Source organism: Telmatherina bonti (assembly GCF_933228915.1).
Source record: "Telmatherina bonti genome assembly, chromosome: 17".
NCBI lineage: Eukaryota > Metazoa > Chordata > Actinopteri > Atheriniformes > Telmatherinidae > Telmatherina > Telmatherina bonti.
This window is the reverse complement of record NC_136615.1, coordinates 527100-546646: the sequence shown is the minus strand read 5'-3', so window position 1 is coordinate 546646 and position 19547 is coordinate 527100. Positions and strand designations below refer to the sequence as shown.

Here is a 19547-nt window from a genome sequence, read left to right as displayed (position 1 = left end):
AAATGGACCAGAACCGGACCCAAGTTCTGACCACTGACCCTGTTTACAGGCGACTCCACCTCCACAGGAAGAGGTCAGAGGTCAAGCAGCCGTTCGCTCAGCTGTCCGGAGTTTCTCTGCTGAAGCCGCTGAAGGGGGTCGACCCGAATCTGGTCTCCAACCTAGAGACCTTCTTCACCCTGGACTACCCCAAGGTGAGCCAACCAGAACCGACCCGACTAGAGCCGAACCTGGTCTCCAACCTAGAGACCTTCTTCACCCTGGACTACCCCAAGTTGCTCCGACCGGACGCCATCTTGTGATCTGTGTGTGTGTGTTTCAGTACGAGATCCTGTTGTGTGTCCAGGATCAGGACGACCCGGCTGTAGACGTCTGCAAGAAGCTGCTGGGAAAGTATCCCAATGTGGACGCCCGCCTGTTCATAGGTCTGTAAACGCATCGCTGTTTATCTGACTGACTGTAAACGCATCGCTGTTTATCTGACTGTAAACGCATCGCTGTTTATCTGACTGACTGTAAACGCATCGCTGTTTATCTGACTGACTGTAAACGCATCGCTGTTTATCTGACTGACTGTAAACGCATCGCTGTTTATCTGACTGACTGTAAACGCATCGCTGTTTATCTGACTGTAAACGCATCGCTGTTTATCTGACTGACTGTAAACGCATCGCTGTTTATCTGACTGTAAACGCATCGCTGTTTATCTGACTGTAAACGCATCGCTGTTTATCTGACTGACTGTAAACGCATCGCTGTTTATCTGACTGACTGTAAACGCATCGCTGTTTATCTGACTGACTGTAAACGCATCGCTGTTTATCTGACTGACTGTAAACGCATCGCTGTTTATCTGACTGACTGTAAACGCATCGCTGTTTCTCTGACTGACTGTAAACGCATCGCTGTTTATCTGTCTGTAAACGCATCGCTGTTTATCTGTCTGTAAACGCATCGCTGTTTATCTGTCTGTAAACGCATCGCTGTTTATCTGTCTGTAAACGCATCGTTGTTTATCTGACTGTAAACGCATCGTTGTTTATCTGTCTGTCTGTAAACGCATCGTTGTTTATCTGACTGTAAACGCATCGCTGTTTATCTGTCTGTAAACGCATCGTTGTTTATCTGACTGTAAACGCATCGCTGTTTATCTGACTGTAAACGCATCGTTGTTTATCTGTCTGTAAACGCATCGTTGTTTATCTGACTGTAAACGCATCGTTGTTTATCTGACTGTCTGTAAACGCATCGTTGTTTATCTGACTGTCTGTAAACGCATCGTTGTTTATCTGACTGTAAACGCATCGCTGTTTATCTGACTGTAAACGCATCGTTGTTTATCTGACTGTAAACGCATCGTTGTTTATCTGACTGTAAACGCATCGTTGTTTATCTGCCTGACTGTAAACGCATCGTTGTTTATCTGACTGTAAACGCATCGTTGTTTATCTGACTGTAAACGCATCGTTGTTTATCTGACTGTCTGTAAACGCATCGTTGTTTATCTGACTGACTGTAAACGCATCGTTGTTTATCTGACTGTAAACGCATCGTTGTTTATCTGACTGTAAACGCATCGTTGTTTATCTGACTGTAAACGCATCGTTGTTTATCTGACTGTAAACGCATCGTTGTTTGTCTGACTGTAAACGCATCGTTGTTTATCTGACTGTAAACGCATCGCTGTTTATCTGACTGTAAACGCATCGTTGTTTATCTGACTGTCTGTAAACGCATCGTTGTTTATCTGACTGTCTGTAAACGCATCGTTGTTTATCTGACTGTAAACGCATCGTTGTTTGTCTGACTGTAAACGCATCGTTGTTTATCTGACTGTAAACGCATCGCTGTTTATCTGACTGTAAACGCATCGTTGTTTATCTGACTGTCTGTAAACGCATCGTTGTTTATCTGACTGTCTGTAAACGCATCGTTGTTTATCTGACTGTAAACGCATCGTTGTTTGTCTGACTGTAAACGCATCGTTGTTTGTCTGACTGTAAACGCATCGTTGTTTATCTGACTGTAAACGCATCGTTGTTTATCTGACTGTAAACGCATCGTTGTTTGTCTGACTGTAAACGCATCGTTGTTTGTCTGACTGTAAACGCATCGTTGTTTGTCTGACTGTAAACGCATCGTTGTTTATCTGACTGTAAACGCATCGTTGTTTATCTGACTGTAAACGCATCGCTGTTTATCTGACTGACTGTAAACGCATCGTTGTTTATCTGACTGTAAACGCATCGCTGTTTATCTGACTGTCTGTAAACGCATCGTTGTTTATCTGACTGTAAACGCATCGTTGTTTATCTGACTGTAAACGCATCGCTGTTTATCTGACTGACTGTAAACGCATCGTTGTTTATCTGACTGTAAACGCATCGCTGTTTATCTGACTGACTGTAAACGCATCGCTGTTTATCTGACTGTAAACGCATCGTTGTTTATCTGACTGTCTGTAAACGCATCGTTGTTTATCTGACTGTAAACGCATCGTTGTTTATCTGACTGTAAACGCATCGTTGTTTATCTGACTGACTGTAAACGCATCGTTGTTTATCTGACTGTAAACGCATCGTTGTTTATCTGACTGTAAACGCATCGTTGTTTATCTGACTGTCTGTAAACGCATCGTTGTTTATCTGACTGTCTGTAAACGCATCGTTGTTTATCTGACTGTAAACGCATCGTTGTTTGTCTGACTGTAAACGCATCGTTGTTTGTCTGACTGTAAACGCATCGTTGTTTGTCTGACTGTAAACGCATCGTTGTTTGTCTGACTGTAAACGCATCGTTGTTTATCTGACTGTAAACGCATCGCTGTTTATCTGACTGTAAACGCATCGCTGTTTATCTGACTGTCTGTAAACGCATCGTTGTTTATCTGACTGTAAACGCATCGTTGTTTATCTGACTGTAAACGCATCGTTGTTTATCTGACTGTAAACGCATCGCTGTTTATCTGACTGACTGTAAACGCATCGTTGTTTATCTGACTGTAAACGCATCGCTGTTTATCTGACTGACTGTAAACGCATCGCTGTTTATCTGACTGTAAACGCATCGCTGTTTATCTGACTGTCTGTAAACGCATCGTTGTTTATCTGACTGTAAACGCATCGTTGTTTATCTGTCTGTAAACGCATCGCTGTTTATCTGACTGTAAACGCATCGTTGTTTATCTGACTGTCTGTAAACGCATCGCTGTTTATCTGACTGTAAACGCATCGTTGTTTATCTGACTGTAAACGCATCGCTGTTTATCTGACTGTAAACGCATCGCTGTTTATCTGACTGTAAACGCATCGTTGTTTATCTGACTGTAAACGCATCGTTGTTTATCTGACTGACTGTAAACGCATCGTTGTTTATCTGACTGACTGTAAACGCATCGTTGTTTATCTGACTGACTGTAAACGCATCGTTGTTTATCTGACTGTAAACGCATCGTTGTTTATCTGACTGTAAACGCATCGCTGTTTATCTGACTGACTGTAAACGCATCGCTGTTTATCTGACTGACTTTAAACGCATCGTTGTTTATCTGACTGTCTGTAAACGCATCGTTGTTTATCTGACTGACTGTAAACGCATCGTTGTTTATCTGACTGTAAACGCATCGTTGTTTATCTGACTGTAAACGCATCGTTGTTTATCTGACTGTCTGTAAACGCATCGTTGTTTATCTGACTGTCTGTAAACGCATCGTTGTTTATCTGACTGTAAACGCATCGCTGTTTATCTGACTGTCTGTAAACGCATCGTTGTTTATCTGACTGACTAAACGCATCGTTGTTTATCTGACTGACTGTAAACGCATCGTTGTTTATCTGACTGTCTGTAAACGCATCGTTGTTTATCTGACTGTAAACGCATCGTTGTTTATCTGACTGTAAACGCATCGTTGTTTATCTGACTGTCTGTAAACGCATCGTTGTTTATCTGACTGTCTGTAAACGCATCGTTGTTTATCTGACTGTAAACGCATCGTTGTTTATCTGACTGTAAACGCATCGTTGTTTATCTGACTGTCTGTAAACGCATCGTTGTTTATCTGACTGTAAACGCATCGTTGTTTATCTGACTGTAAACGCATCGTTGTTTATCTGACTGTCTGTAAACGCATCGCTGTTTATCTGACTGTCTGTAAACGCATCGTTGTTTATCTGACTGTCTGTAAACGCATCGTTGTTTATCTGACTGTCTGTAAACGCATCGTTGTTTATCTGACTGTCTGTAAACGCATCGTTGTTTATCTGTCTGTAAACGCATCGCTGTTTATCTGACTGTAAACGCATCGTTGTTTATCTGACTGACTGTAAACGCATCGTTGTTTATCTGACTGTAAACGCATCGTTGTTTATCTGACTGTAAATGCATCGTTGTTTATCTGACTGTAAACGCATCGTTGTTTATCTGACTGTAAACGCATCGTTGTTTATCTGACTGTAAACGCATCGTTGTTTATCTGACTGACTGTAAACGCATCGTTGTTTATCTGACTGTAAACGCATCGCTGTTTATCTGACTGTAAACGCATCGTTGTTTATCTGACTGTCTGTAAACGCATCGTTGTTTATCTGACTGACTGTAAACGCATCGTTGTTTATCTGACTGACTGTAAACGCATCGTTGTTTATCTGACTGTAAACGCATCGTTGTTTATCTGACTGACTGTAAACGCATCGTTGTTTATCTGACTGTCTGTAAACGCATCGCTGTTTATCTGACTGTCTGTAAACGCATCGTTGTTTATCTGACTGACTGTAAACGCATCGTTGTTTATCTGACTGTCTGTAAACGCATCGCTGTTTATCTGACTGACTGTAAACGCATCGCTGTTTATCTGACTGTAAACGCATCGCTGTTTATCTGACTGTAAACGCATCGTTGTTTATCTGACTGTAAACGCATTGTTGTTTATCTGACTGTAAACGCATTGTTTATCTGACTGACTGTAAACGCATTGTTGTTTATCTGACTGTAAACGCATCGCTGTTTATCTGACTGACTGTAAACGCATCGCTGTTTATCTGACTGTAAACGCATCGCTGTTTATCTGACTGTAAACGCATCGTTGTTTATCTGACTGTAAACGCATCGTTGTTTATCTGACTGTAAACGCATCGTTGTTTATCTGACTGTAAACGCATCGTTGTTTATCTGACTGTAAACGCATCGCTGTTTATCTGACTGTAAACGCATCGCTGTTTATCTGACTGTAAACGCATCGCTGTTTATCTGACTGTAAACGCATCGTTGTTTATCTGACTGTAAACGCATCGTTGTTTATCTGACTGTAAACGCATCGTTGTTTATCTGACTGTAAACGCATCGTTGTTTATCTGACTGTAAACGCATCGTTGTTTATCTGACTGACTGTAAACGCATCGTTGTTTATCTGACTGTAAACGCATCGTTGTTTATCTGACTGTAAACGCATCGTTGTTTGTCTGACTGTAAACGCATCGTTGTTTGTCTGACTGTAAACGCATCGTTGTTTGTCTGACTGTAAACGCATCGTTGTTTATCTGACTGACTGTAAACGCATCGCTGTTTATCTGACTGTAAACGCATCGTTGTTTATCTGACTGTAAACGCATCGTTGTTTATCTGACTGTAAACGCATCGTTGTTTATCTGACTGTAAACGCATCGCTGTTTATCTGACTGTAAACGCATCGTTGTTTGTCTGACTGACTGTAAACGCATCGTTGTTTATCTGACTGTAAACGCATCGTTGTTTATCTGACTGACTTTAAACGCATCGTTGTTTATCTGACTGTAAACGCATCGTTGTTTATCTGACTGTCTGTAAACGCATCTCTGTTTATCTGACTGACTGTAAACGCATCGTTGTTTATCTGACTGTCTGTAAACGCATCGTTGTTTATCTGACTGACTGTAAACGCATCGTTGTTTATCTGACTGTAAACGCATCGCTGTTTATCTGACTGTCTGTAAACGCATCGCTGTTTATCTGACTGTCTGTAAACGCATCGTTGTTTATCTGACTGACTTTAAACGCATCGTTGTTTATCTGACTGTAAACGCATCGCTGTTTATCTGACTGTAAACGCATCGTTGTTTATCTGACTGTAAACGCATCGTTGTTTATCTGACTGTAAACGCATCGTTGTTTGTCTGACTGTAAACGCATCGTTGTTTATCTGACTGTAAACGCATCGTTGTTTATCTGACTGTAAACGCATCGCTGTTTATCTGACTGACTGTAAACGCATCGTTGTTTATCTGTCTGTAAACGCATCGCTGTTTATCTGACTGACTGTAAACGCATCGTTGTTTATCTGACTGTAAACGCATCGTTGTTTATCTGACTGTCTGTAAACGCATCGTTGTTTATCTGTCTGTAAACGCATCGCTGTTTATCTGACTGACTGTAAACGCATCGTTGTTTATCTGTCTGTAAACGCATCGCTGTTTATCTGACTGACTGTAAACGCATCGCTGTTTATCTGACTGACTTTAAACGCATCGTTGTTTATCTGACTGTAAACGCATCGTTGTTTATCTGACTGTAAACGCATCGCTGTTTATCTGACTGACTGTAAACGCATCGTTTATCTGACTGTAAACGCATCGCTGTTTATCTGACTGACTGTAAACGCATCGTTGTTTATCTGACTGACTGTAAACGCATCGCTGTTTATCTGACTGTAAACGCATCGTTGTTTATCTGACTGTAAACGCATCGTTGTTTATCTGACTGTAAACGCATCGTTGTTTATCTGACTGTAAACGCATCGTTGTTTATCTGACTGTAAACGCATCGTTGTTTATCTGACTGTAAACGCATCGCTGTTTATCTGACTGTAAACGCATCGCTGTTTATCTGACTGTAAACGCATCGCTGTTTATCTGACTGTAAACGCATCGTTGTTTGTCTGACTGTAAACGCATCGTTGTTTGTCTGACTGTAAACGCATCGTTGTTTATCTGACTGTAAACGCATCGTTGTTTGTCTGACTGTAAACGCATCGTTGTTTATCTGACTGTAAACGCATCGTTGTTTATCTGACTGTAAACGCATCGTTGTTTATCTGACTGACTGTAAACGCATCGCTGTTTATCTGACTGTAAACGCATCGCTGTTTATCTGACTGTAAACGCATCGTTGTTTATCTGACTGTAAACGCATCGCTGTTTATCTGACTGACTGTAAACGCATCGCTGTTTATCTGACTGACTGTAAACGCATCGCTGTTTATCTGACTGTAAACGCATCGTTGTTTATCTGACTGTAAACGCATCGTTGTTTATCTGACTGTAAACGCATCGTTGTTTATCTGACTGTCTGTAAACGCATCGCTGTTTATCTGACTGTAAACGCATCGCTGTTTATCTGACTGTAAACGCATCGCTGTTTATCTGACTGTAAACGCATCGTTGTTTATCTGACTGTAAACGCATCGTTGTTTATCTGACTGTAAACGCATCGTTGTTTATCTGACTGTAAACGCATCGTTGTTTATCTGACTGTCTGTAAACGCATCGCTGTTTATCTGACTGACTGTAAACGCATCGTTGTTTATCTGACTGACTGTAAACGCATCGTTGTTTATCTGACTGTCTGTAAACGCATCGCTGTTTATCTGACTGTAAACGCATCGTTGTTTATCTGACTGTCTGTAAACGCATCGCTGTTTATCTGACTGTCTGTAAACGCATCGTTGTTTATCTGACTGACTTTAAACGCATCGTTGTTTATCTGACTGTAAACGCATCGCTGTTTATCTGACTGTAAACGCATCGTTGTTTATCTGACTGTAAACGCATCGCTGTTTATCTGACTGACTGTAAACGCATCGTTGTTTATCTGACTGTAAACGCATCGTTGTTTATCTGACTGTAAACGCATCGCTGTTTATCTGACTGTAAACGCATCGTTGTTTATCTGACTGTCTGTAAACGCATCGCTGTTTATCTGACTGTCTGTAAACGCAATTCTGTTTATCTGACTGTCTGTAAACGCATCGTTGTTTATCTGACTGACTGTAAACGCATCGTTGTTTATCTGACTGACTTTAAACGCATCGTTGTTTATCTGACTGACTTTAAACGCATCGTTGTTTATCTGACTGACTGTAAACGCATCGTTGTTTATCTGACTGTAAACGCATCGTTGTTTATCTGACTGTAAACGCATCGTTGTTTATCTGACTGTAAACGCATCGCTGTTTATCTGACTGTAAACGCATCGTTGTTTATCTGACTGTAAACGCATCGTTGTTTATCTGACTGACTGACTAAACGCATCGTTGTTTATCTGACTGTAAACGCATCGCTGTTTATCTGACTGACTGTAAACGCATCGTTGTTTATCTGACTGTAAACGCATCGCTGTTTATCTGACTGACTGTAAACGCATCGTTGTTTATCTGACTGTAAACGCATCGTTGTTTATCTGACTGTAAACGCATCGTTGTTTATCTGACTGACTGTAAACGCATCGCTGTTTATCTGACTGACTGTAAACGCATCGCTGTTTATCTGACTGTAAACGCATCGTTGTTTATCTGACTGTAAACGCATCGCTGTTTATCTGACTGACTTTAAACGCATCGTTGTTTATCTGACTGTAAACGCATCGTTGTTTATCTGACTGTAAACGCATCGTTGTTTATCTGACTGTAAACGCATCGTTGTTTATCTGACTGACTGTAAACGCATCGCTGTTTATCTGACTGACTGTAAACGCATCGCTGTTTATCTGACTGTAAACGCATCGCTGTTTATCTGACTGACTTTAAACGCATCGTTGTTTATCTGACTGTAAACGCATCGTTGTTTATCTGACTGTAAACGCATCGCTGTTTATCTGACTGTAAACGCATCGTTGTTTATCTGACTGTAAACGCATCGTTGTTTATCTGACTGTAAACGCATCGTTGTTTATCTGACTGTAAACGCATCGTTGTTTATCTGACTGTAAACGCATCGTTGTTTATCTGACTGTAAACGCATCGCTGTTTATCTGACTGTAAACGCATCGCTGTTTATCTGACTGTAAACGCATCGCTGTTTATCTGACTGTAAACGCATCGTTGTTTGTCTGACTGTAAACGCATCGTTGTTTGTCTGACTGTAAACGCATCGTTGTTTATCTGACTGTAAACGCATCGTTGTTTGTCTGACTGTAAACGCATCGTTGTTTATCTGACTGTAAACGCATCGTTGTTTATCTGACTGTAAACGCATCGTTGTTTATCTGACTGACTGTAAACGCATCGCTGTTTATCTGACTGTAAACGCATCGCTGTTTATCTGACTGTAAACGCATCGCTGTTTATCTGACTGACTGTAAACGCATCGCTGTTTATCTGACTGACTGTAAACGCATCGCTGTTTATCTGACTGACTGTAAACGCATCGTTGTTTATCTGACTGTAAACGCATCGCTGTTTATCTGACTGACTGTAAACGCATCGTTGTTTATCTGACTGTAAACGCATCGTTGTTTATCTGACTGTAAACGCATCGTTGTTTATCTGACTGACTGTAAACGCATCGCTGTTTATCTGACTGTAAACGCATCGTTGTTTATCTGACTGTAAACGCATCGTTGTTTATCTGACTGTAAACGCATCGCTGTTTATCTGACTGTAAACGCATCGCTGTTTATCTGACTGACTTTAAACGCATCGTTGTTTATCTGACTGTAAACGCATCGTTGTTTATCTGACTGTAAACGCATCGTTGTTTATCTGACTGACTGTAAACGCATCGCTGTTTATCTGACTGACTGTAAACGCATCGCTGTTTATCTGACTGTAAACGCATCGCTGTTTATCTGACTGACTTTAAACGCATCGTTGTTTATCTGACTGTAAACGCATCGTTGTTTATCTGACTGTAAACGCATCGTTGTTTATCTGACTGTCTGTAAACGCATCGCTGTTTATCTGACTGTAAACGCATCGTTGTTTATCTGACTGACTGTAAACGCATCGTTGTTTATCTGACTGTAAACGCATCGCTGTTTATCTGACTGACTGTAAACGCATCGTTGTTTATCTGACTGTAAACGCATCGCTGTTTATCTGACTGTCTGTAAACGCATCGTTGTTTATCTGACTGTAAACGCATCGTTGTTTATCTGACTGTAAACGCATCGTTGTTTATCTGACTGACTGTAAACGCATCGCTGTTTATCTGACTGTAAACGCATCGTTGTTTATCTGACTGACTGTAAACGCATCGTTGTTTATCTGACTGTAAACGCATCGCTGTTTATCTGACTGACTGTAAACGCATCGTTGTTTATCTGACTGTAAACGCATCGCTGTTTATCTGACTGTCTGTAAACGCATCGCTGTTTATCTGACTGTAAACGCATCGTTGTTTATCTGACTGTAAACGCATCGTTGTTTATCTGACTGTAAACGCATCGTTGTTTATCTGACTGACTGTAAACGCATCGCTGTTTATCTGACTGTAAACGCATCGTTGTTTATCTGACTGACTGTAAACGCATCGCTGTTTATCTGACTGTAAACGCATCGCTGTTTATCTGACTGTAAACGCATCGTTGTTTATCTGACTGACTGTAAACGCATCGCTGTTTATCTGACTGACTGTAAACGCATCGTTGTTTATCTGACTGTAAACGCATCGCTGTTTATCTGACTGTCTGTAAACGCATCGCTGTTTATCTGACTGTAAACGCATCGCTGTTTATCTGACTGTAAACGCATCGTTGTTCATCTGACTGACTGTAAACGCATTTTTGTTTATCTGACTGTAAACGCATCGTTGTTTATCTGACTGTAAACGCATCGTTGTTTATCTGACTGTAAACGCATCGCTGTTTATCTGACTGACTGTAAACGCATCGTTGTTTATCTGACTGTAAACGCATCGTTGTTTATCTGACTGTAAACGCATCGTTGTTTATCTGACTGACTGTAAACGCATCGTTGTTCATCTGACTGACTGTAAACGCATTTTTGTTTATCTGACTGTAAACGCATCGTTGTTTATCTGACTGTAAACGCATCGTTGTTTATCTGACTGTAAACGCATCGCTGTTTATCTGACTGACTGTAAACGCATCGTTGTTTATCTGACTGTAAACGCATCGCTGTTTATCTGACTGTAAACGCATCGTTGTTTATCTGACTGTAAACGCATCGTTGTTTATCTGACTGACTTTAAACGCATCGCTGTTTATCTGACTGACTGTAAACGCATTGTTGTTTATCTGACTGTAAACGCATCGTTGTTTATCTGACTGTAAACGCATCGTTGTTTATCTGACTGACTTTAAACGCATCGTTGTTTATCTGACTGACTTTAAACGCATCGTTGTTTATCTGACTGTAAACGCATCGCTGTTTATCTGACTGACTGTAAACGCATCGTTGTTTATCTGACTGTAAACGCATCTTTGTTTATCTGACTGACTGTAAACGCATCGCTGTTTATCTGACTGACTGTAAACGCATCGTTGTTTATCTGACTGTAAACGCATCGTTGTTTATCTGACTGTAAACGCATCGCTGTTTATCTGACTGTAAACGCATCGTTGTTTATCTGACTGTAAACGCATCGCTGTTTATCTGACTGTAAACGCATCGCTGTTTATCTGACTGTAAACGCATCGTTGTTTATCTGACTGTAAACGCATCGTTGTTTATCTGACTGTAAACGCATCGCTGTTTATCTGACTGTAAACGCATCGTTGTTTATCTGACTGACTTTAAACGCATCGTTGTTTATCTGACTGTCTGTAAACGCATCGTTGTTTATCTGACTGACTGTAAACGCATCGTTGTTTATCTGACTGTAAACGCATCGTTGTTTATCTGACTGTCTGTAAACGCATCGTTGTTTATCTGACTGTCTGTAAACGCATCGTTGTTTATCTGACTGTAAACGCATCGTTGTTTATCTGACTGTAAACGCATCGTTGTTTATCTGACTGACTTAACGCATCGTTGTTTATCTGACTGACTGTAAACGCATCGTTGTTTATCTGACTGTCTGTAAACGCATCGTTGTTTATCTGACTGTAAACGCATCGTTGTTTATCTGACTGTAAACGCATCGTTGTTTATCTGACTGACTGTAAACGCATCGTTGTTTATCTGACTGTCTGTAAACGCATCGTTGTTTATCTGACTTTAAACGCATCGTTGTTTATCTGACTGTAAACGCATCGCTGTTTATCTGACTGACTGTAAACGCATCGTTGTTTATCTGACTGACTGTAAACGCATCGTTGTTTATCTGACTGTAAACGCATCGTTGTTTATCTGACTGTAAACGCATCGTTGTTTGTCTGACTGTAAACGCATCGTTGTTTATCTGACTGTAAACGCATCGTTGTTTGTCTGACTGTAAACGCATCGTTGTTTGTCTGACTGTAAACGCATCGTTGTTTATCTGACTGTAAACGCATCGTTGTTTATCTGACTGTAAACGCATCGTTGTTTGTCTGACTGTAAACGCATCGTTGTTTGTCTGACTGTAAACGCATCGTTGTTTGTCTGACTGTAAACGCATCGTTGTTTATCTGACTGTAAACGCATCGCTTTTTATCTGACTGTAAACGCATCGTTGTTTATCTGACTGTAAACGCATCGTTGTTTATCTGACTGTAAACGCATCGCTGTTTATCTGACTGTAAACGCATCGTTGTTTATCTGACTGTAAACGCATCGCTGTTTATCTGACTGTAAACGCATCGTTGTTTGTCTGACTGTAAACGCATCGTTGTTTATCTGACTGTAAACGCATCGTTGTTTATCTGACTGTAAACGCATCGTTGTTTGTCTGACTGTAAACGCATCGTTGTTTATCTGACTGTAAACGCATCGCTTTTTATCTGACTGTAAACGCATCGTTGTTTGTCTGACTGTAAACGCATCGTTGTTTATCTGACTGTAAACGCATCGTTGTTTATCTGACTGTAAACGCATCGTTGTTTATCTGACTGTAAACGCATCGCTGTTTGTCTGACTGTAAACGCATCGTTGTTTATCTGACTGTAAACGCATCGTTGTTTATCTGACTGTAAACGCATCGTTGTTTGTCTGACTGTAAACGCATCGTTGTTTATCTGACTGTAAACGCATCGCTTTTTATCTGACTGTAAACGCATCGTTGTTTGTCTGACTGTAAACGCATCGTTGTTTATCTGACTGTAAACGCATCGTTGTTTATCTGACTGTAAACGCATCGTTGTTTATCTGACTGTAAACGCATCGCTGTTTATCTGACTGTAAACGCATCGCTGTTTATCTGACTGTAAACGCATCGTTGTTTATCTGACTGTAAACGCATCGTTGTTTGTCTGACTGTAAACGCATCGTTGTTTATCTGACTGTAAACGCATCGTTGTTTATCTGACTGTAAACGCATCGTTGTTTGTCTGACTGTAAACGCATCGTTGTTTGTCTGACTGTAAACGCATCGTTGTTTATCTGACTGTAAACGCATCGCTGTTTATCTGACTGTAAACGCATCGTTGTTTATCTGACTGTAAACGCATCGTTGTTTATCTGACTGTAAACTCATCGCTGTTTATCTGACTGACTGTAAACGCATCGTTGTTTATCTGACTGACTGTAAACGCATCGTTGTTTATCTGACTGTCTGTAAACGCATCGCTGTTTATCTGACTGTAAACGCATCGTTGTTTATCTGACTGTCTGTAAACGCATCGCTGTTTATCTGACTGTCTGTAAACGCATCGTTGTTTATCTGACTGACTTTAAACGCATCGTTGTTTATCTGACTGTAAACGCATCGCTGTTTATCTGACTGTAAACGCATCGTTGTTTATCTGACTGTAAACGCATCGTTGTTTATCTGACTGTAAACTCATCGCTGTTTATCTGACTGACTGTAAACGCATCGTTGTTTATCTGACTGTAAACGCATCGCTGTTTATCTGACTGTCTGTAAACGCATCGCTGTTTATCTGACTGTCTGTAAACGCATCGCTGTTTATCTGACTGTCTGTAAACGCATCGTTGTTTATCTGACTGACTGTAAACGCATCGTTGTTTATCTGACTGTAAACGCATCGTTGTTTATCTGACTGTCTGTAAACGCATCGTTGTTTATCTGACTGTCTGTAAACGCATCACTGTTTATCTGACTGACTGTAAACGCATCCTTTATCTGACTGACTGTAAACGCATCGTTGTTTATCTGACTGTAAACGCATCGTTTATCTGACTGACTGTAAACGCATCGTTGTTTATCTGACTGTAAACGCATCGTTGTTTATCTGACTGTAAACGCATCGTTGTTTATCTGACTGACTGTAAACGCATCGCTGTTTATCTGACTGACTGTAAACGCATCGCTGTTTATCTGACTGACTGTAAACGCATCGCTGTTTATCTGACTGACTGTAAACGCATCGCTGTTTATCTGACTGACTGTAAACGCATTGTTGTTTATCTGACTGTAAACGCATCGTTGTTTATCCGACTGTAAATGCATCGTCGTCTGTCTGACTCTCGGTAAACGTATCGTCATGATATTCAGGAGGGAAGAAGGTCGGCATCAACCCAAAAATCAACAACCTGATGCCCGGTTATGAAGGAGCAAAATACGGACTGGTGTGGATCTGTGACAGCGGCATCAAAGGTCAGAACCAGAACCAGAACCAGAATGTCATCCAGAAAGCTAAAGCTAACTAACTGTGTGTGTGTGCGGCAGTGAAACCAGACACCCTGACAGATCTGACCAATCAAATGACAGAGAAGGTGGGTCTTGTCCACGGGCTGCCGTACGTGGCCGACCGCCAAGGCTTCGCCGCCACGTTGGAGCAGGTATTGAAGTGGGCGGGGCCTGTTTGTGGTGGACTTGAGCCATGGCTTATTCCAGCTTCACCTGTCTGAAGGTATACTTCGGGACATCCCATCCCCGCTCCTACATCTCAGCCAACGTCACGGGGATTAAATGTGTAACGGGGATGTCATGTCTGATGAGGAAGGACGTGCTGGACCAGGCGGGTGGGCTAGTCGCCTTCGCCCAGTACATCGCTGAGGATTATTTCATGGCCAAGGCCATTGCTGACAGGTTAGCAACATCGTTTACCCCACTAGGTTCAGTGTGTTAGCTCCAACATGTTATCTTTAGCATATTTGCTGTATCACCATGGTTTTAGCCTGTTAGCTGCAACATGTTAGATTTGCCACCTTAGCTTCACGCCATGATTGTAATTTCACGAGCTTCAGTGTTAGCTCCAACATGTTACCTTTAGCACGTTTGTCATAGCACCACGGTTTTAGCCTGTTAGCTTCAACATGTTAGCTTTGCCAGCCTAGCTTCAGCGCCATGATTTTAATTTCACTAGCTTCAGTCATATTAGCTGTAGCATGCCTACTTTAGCAACATAGTATTAGCCTGTTGGCTTTTGCACAGTAGCTTTAGCTAGTTAGCTACATCATGTTAGCTTTAGCACCATGGTTGTAGCCTGCTAGCTTCTGCACATTAGCTTTAGAACCTGCTAGCTTGAGTGTGGTGCCTTTTTCCGGGTCAGTGATGTCCCTGTCTCCTCAGAGGCTGGAAGTTTTCCATGGCAACACAGGTGGCGCTGCAGAACTCCGGTTCCTACTCCATCGCACAGTTCCAGTCTCGTATGATCAGGTCAGCTTCCATCCTGTCACTTCTGATTGACTGATTCAAAAAAGCCCCCACAAACATCACTTGGGGGCGGAGCTTGCTTTAAATCTGCCAATGAGATGAGTCGTTTGAACTCTCCGTTTGTTTGTGAACAGCTGGTGGTGTAAATAAAGTTTGTGTTCAGGTGGACCAAGCTGCGGATCAACATGCTTCCTGGAACGGTCCTGGAGCCGGTGTCAGAGTGCTTCCTGGCGAGCCTCATCATTGGCTGGGCAGCCCATCATGTCTTCAGGTACAGCCAATCAGAGCAGGTGTGGACGGGGCTGTCCAGGTAAACCCGTTACGATATCAGAGAAAGAAACAGCTGATCTGAATGATGTCGATCAGAGCAGCAGATGAACCAATGAGCTTCCAGCTGCTCCCAGCGTCAGCAGTGGTGGTGAAGGACATGGGCACGTAGACAACGCCATGTAGGCGATGCCACGTGGCCACGTAGACGTTGCCTTGTAGATGTCGCCATGTGGCCATGAAGACGTCGCCACGTGGCCCTGTAGACGTCGCCACGTGGCCCTGTAGACGTCGCCACGTGGCCCTGTAGACGTCGCCATGTGGCCCTGTAGACGTCGCCATGTAGACGTCGCCACGTGGCCCTGTAGACGTGGCCATGTAGACGTCGCCATGTAGACGTCGCCACGTAGACGTCGCCACGTGGCCCTGTAGACGTCGCCACGTGGCCCTGTAGACGTCGCCACGTGGCCCTGTAGACGTCGCCCTGTAGACGTCGCCACGTGGCCCTGTAGACGTCGCCACGTGGCCCTGTAGACGTCGCCATGTAGACGTCGCCACGTGGCCCTGTAGACGTCGCCACGTGGCCACGTAGACGTTGACTTGTAGACGTCGCCACGTGGCCCTGTAGACGTTGACTTGTAGACGTCGCCACGTGGCCCTGTAGACGTCACCATGTAGACGTCACCATGTAGACGTCACCATGTAGACGTCGCCATGTAGACGTCGCCACGTGGCCACGTAGACGTTGACTTGTAGACGTCGCCACGTGGCCCTGTAGACGTCACCATGTAGACGTCACCATGTAGACGTCGCCACGTGGCCCTGTAGACGTCGCCATGTAGACGTCGCCACGTGGCCCTGTAGACGTCGCCACGTGGCCCTGTAGACGTCGCCACGTGGCCCTGTAGACGTCGCCATGTAGACGTGGCCACGTGACCCTGTAGACGTGGCCACGTGACCCTGTAGACGTCGCCACGTGACCCTGTAGACGTCGCCCTGTAGACGTCGCCACGTGGCCACGTAGACGTCGCCACGTGGCCACGTAGACGTCGCCATGTAGACGTCGCCACGTGGCCCTGTAGACGTCGCCACGTGGCCCTGTAGACGTCGCCACGTGGCCCTGTAGACGTCGCCATGTAGACGTCGCCACGTGGCCCTGTAGACGTCGCCATGTAGACGTCGCCACGTGGCCATGTAGACGTCGCCACGTGGCCCTGTAGACGTCGCCATGTAGACGTCGCCACGTGGCCATGTAGACGTCGCCATGTGGCCCTGTAGACGTCGCCATGTGGCCCTGTAGACGTCGCCATGTGGCCCTGTAGACGTGGCCATGTAGACGTCGCCACGTGGCCCTGTAGACGTCGCCATGTAGACGTCGCCACGTGGCCCTGTAGACGTCGCCATGTGGCCCTGTAGACGTCGCCCTGTAGACGTGGCCCTGTAGACGTGGCCACGTGGCCCTGTAGACGTGGCCACGTGGCCCTGTAGACGTCGCCACGTGGCCCTGTAGACGTCGCCACGTGGCCCTGTAGACGTCGCCATGTAGACGTCGCCACGTGGCCCTGTAGACGTCGCCATGTAGACGTCGCCACGTCGCCCTGTAGACGTCGCCACGTGGCCCTGTAGACGTCGCCACGTGGCCCTGTAGACGTCGCCATGTGGCCCTGTAGACGTCGCCCTGTAGACGTCGCCACGTGGCCATGTAGACGTCGCCATGTGGCCCTGTAGACGTCGCCATGTGGCCCTGTAGACGTCGCCCTGTAGACGTCGCCACGTGGCCCTGTAGACGTCGCCATGTAGACGTCGCCACGTGGCCCTGTAGACGTCGCCATGTAGACGTCGCCACGTGGCCCTGTAGACGTCGCCATGTAGACGTCGCCACGTGGCCCTGTAGACGTCGCCATGTAGACGTCGCCACGTGGCCCTGTAGACGTCGCCCTGTAGACGTCGCCACGTGGCCCTGTAGACGTCGCCCTGTAGACGTCGCCATGTGGCCCTGTAGACGTCGCCCTGTAGACGTGGCCATGTAGACGTCGCCACGTGGCCCTGTAGACGTCGCCATGTAGACGTCGCCACGTGGCCCTGTAGACGTCGCCCTGTAGACGTCGCCACGTGGCCCTGTAGACGTCGCCCTGTAGACGTCGCCACGTGGCCCTGTAGACGTCGCCCTGTAGACGTGGCCCTGTAGACGTGGCCACGTGGCCCTGTAGACGTGGCCACGTGGCCCTGTAGACGTGGCCACGTGGCCCTGTAGACGTGGCCACGTGGCCCTGTAGACGTCGCCTTGTAGACGTCGCCATGTAGACGTCGCCACGTGGCCCTGTAGACGTCGCCACGTGGCCCTGTAGACGTGGCCACGTGGCCCTGTAGACGTCGCCACGTGGCCCTGTAGACGTCGCCTTGTAGACGTCGCCATGTAGACGTCGCCATGTGGCCCTGTAGACGTCGCCATGTAGACGTCGCCACGTGGCCCTGTAGACGTCGCCATGTAGACGTCGCCACGTGGCCCTGTAGACGTCGCCATGTAGACGTCGCCATGTAGACGTCGCCATGTAGACGTCGCCATGTAGACGTCGCCCTGTAGACGTCGCCCTGTAGACGTCGCCCTGTAGACGTCGCCCTGTAGACATCGCCATGTAGACGTCGCCACGTAGACGTCGCCATGTGGCCCTGTAGACGTCGCCATGTGGCCCTGTAGACGTCGCCATGTGGCCACGTAGACGTTGCCTTGTAGATGTCGCCACGTGGCCCTGTAGACGTCGCCTTGTAGACGTCGCCATGTGGCCTTGTAGACGTCGCCATGTGGCCTTGTAGACGTCGCCATGTGGCCATGTAGACGTCGCCACGTGGCCCTGTAGACGTCTCCATGTAGACGTCGCCACGTGGCCCTGTAGACGTCGCCTTGTAGACGTCGCCATGTGGCCTTGTAGACGTCGCCATGTGGCCATGTAGACGTCGCCTTGTAGACGTCGCCATGTAGACGTCGCCACGTGGCCACGTAGACGTTGCCTTGTAGACGTCGCCATGTAGACGTCGCCACGTGGCCACGTAGCCACGTAGACGTTGACTTGTAGACGTCGCCACGTGGCCCTGTAGACGTCGCCATGTAGACGTCGCAATGTGGCCCTGTAGACGTCGCCCTGTAGACGTCGCCACGTGGCCCTGTAGACGTCGCCACGTGACCCTGTAGACGTCGCCATGTAGACGTCGCCACGTCGCCATGTAGACGTCGCCATGTAGACGTCGCCACGTAGACGTCGCCATGTGGCCCTGTAGACGTCGCCACGTCGCCATGTAGACGTCGCCATGTAGACGTCGCAATGTGGCCCTGTAGACGTCGCCATGTAGACGTCGCCCTGTAGACGTCGCCACGTGGCCCTGTAGACGTCGCCACGTGGCCCTGTAGACGTCGCCACGTGGCCCTGTAGACGTCGCCACGTGGCCACGTAGACGTTGACTTGTAGACGTCGCCATGTAGACGTCGCCATGTAGACGTCGCCACGTAGACGTCGCCACGTGGCCCTGTAGACGTCGCCACGTCGCCATGTAGACGTCGCCACGTGGCCACGTAGACGTTGACTTGTAGACGTCGCCACGTGGCCACGTAGACGTCGCCATGTAGACGTCGCCACGTGGCCACGTAGACGTCGCCAT

The 19547-nt window shown here is 45.5% G+C and overlaps 1 protein-coding gene across 1 annotated transcript in view; it reads left to right on the top strand.

Annotated features, from left to right (window-relative positions):
- The window catches only part of ugcg (UDP-glucose ceramide glucosyltransferase), a 33388-nt gene that overhangs the window by 1845 nt on the left and 11996 nt on the right, over nucleotides 1–19547 (top strand). Inside the window, exons 2-8 of the mRNA XM_079256133.1 lie at nucleotides 50–194; nucleotides 323–425; nucleotides 14523–14624; nucleotides 14697–14809; nucleotides 14881–15059; nucleotides 15543–15629; nucleotides 15790–15897. Of these exons, the coding sequence (XP_079112259.1) occupies nucleotides 50–194; nucleotides 323–425; nucleotides 14523–14624; nucleotides 14697–14809; nucleotides 14881–15059; nucleotides 15543–15629; nucleotides 15790–15897 (837 nt within the window). The remainder of the gene's footprint in view (nucleotides 1–49; nucleotides 195–322; nucleotides 426–14522; nucleotides 14625–14696; nucleotides 14810–14880; nucleotides 15060–15542; nucleotides 15630–15789; nucleotides 15898–19547) is intronic.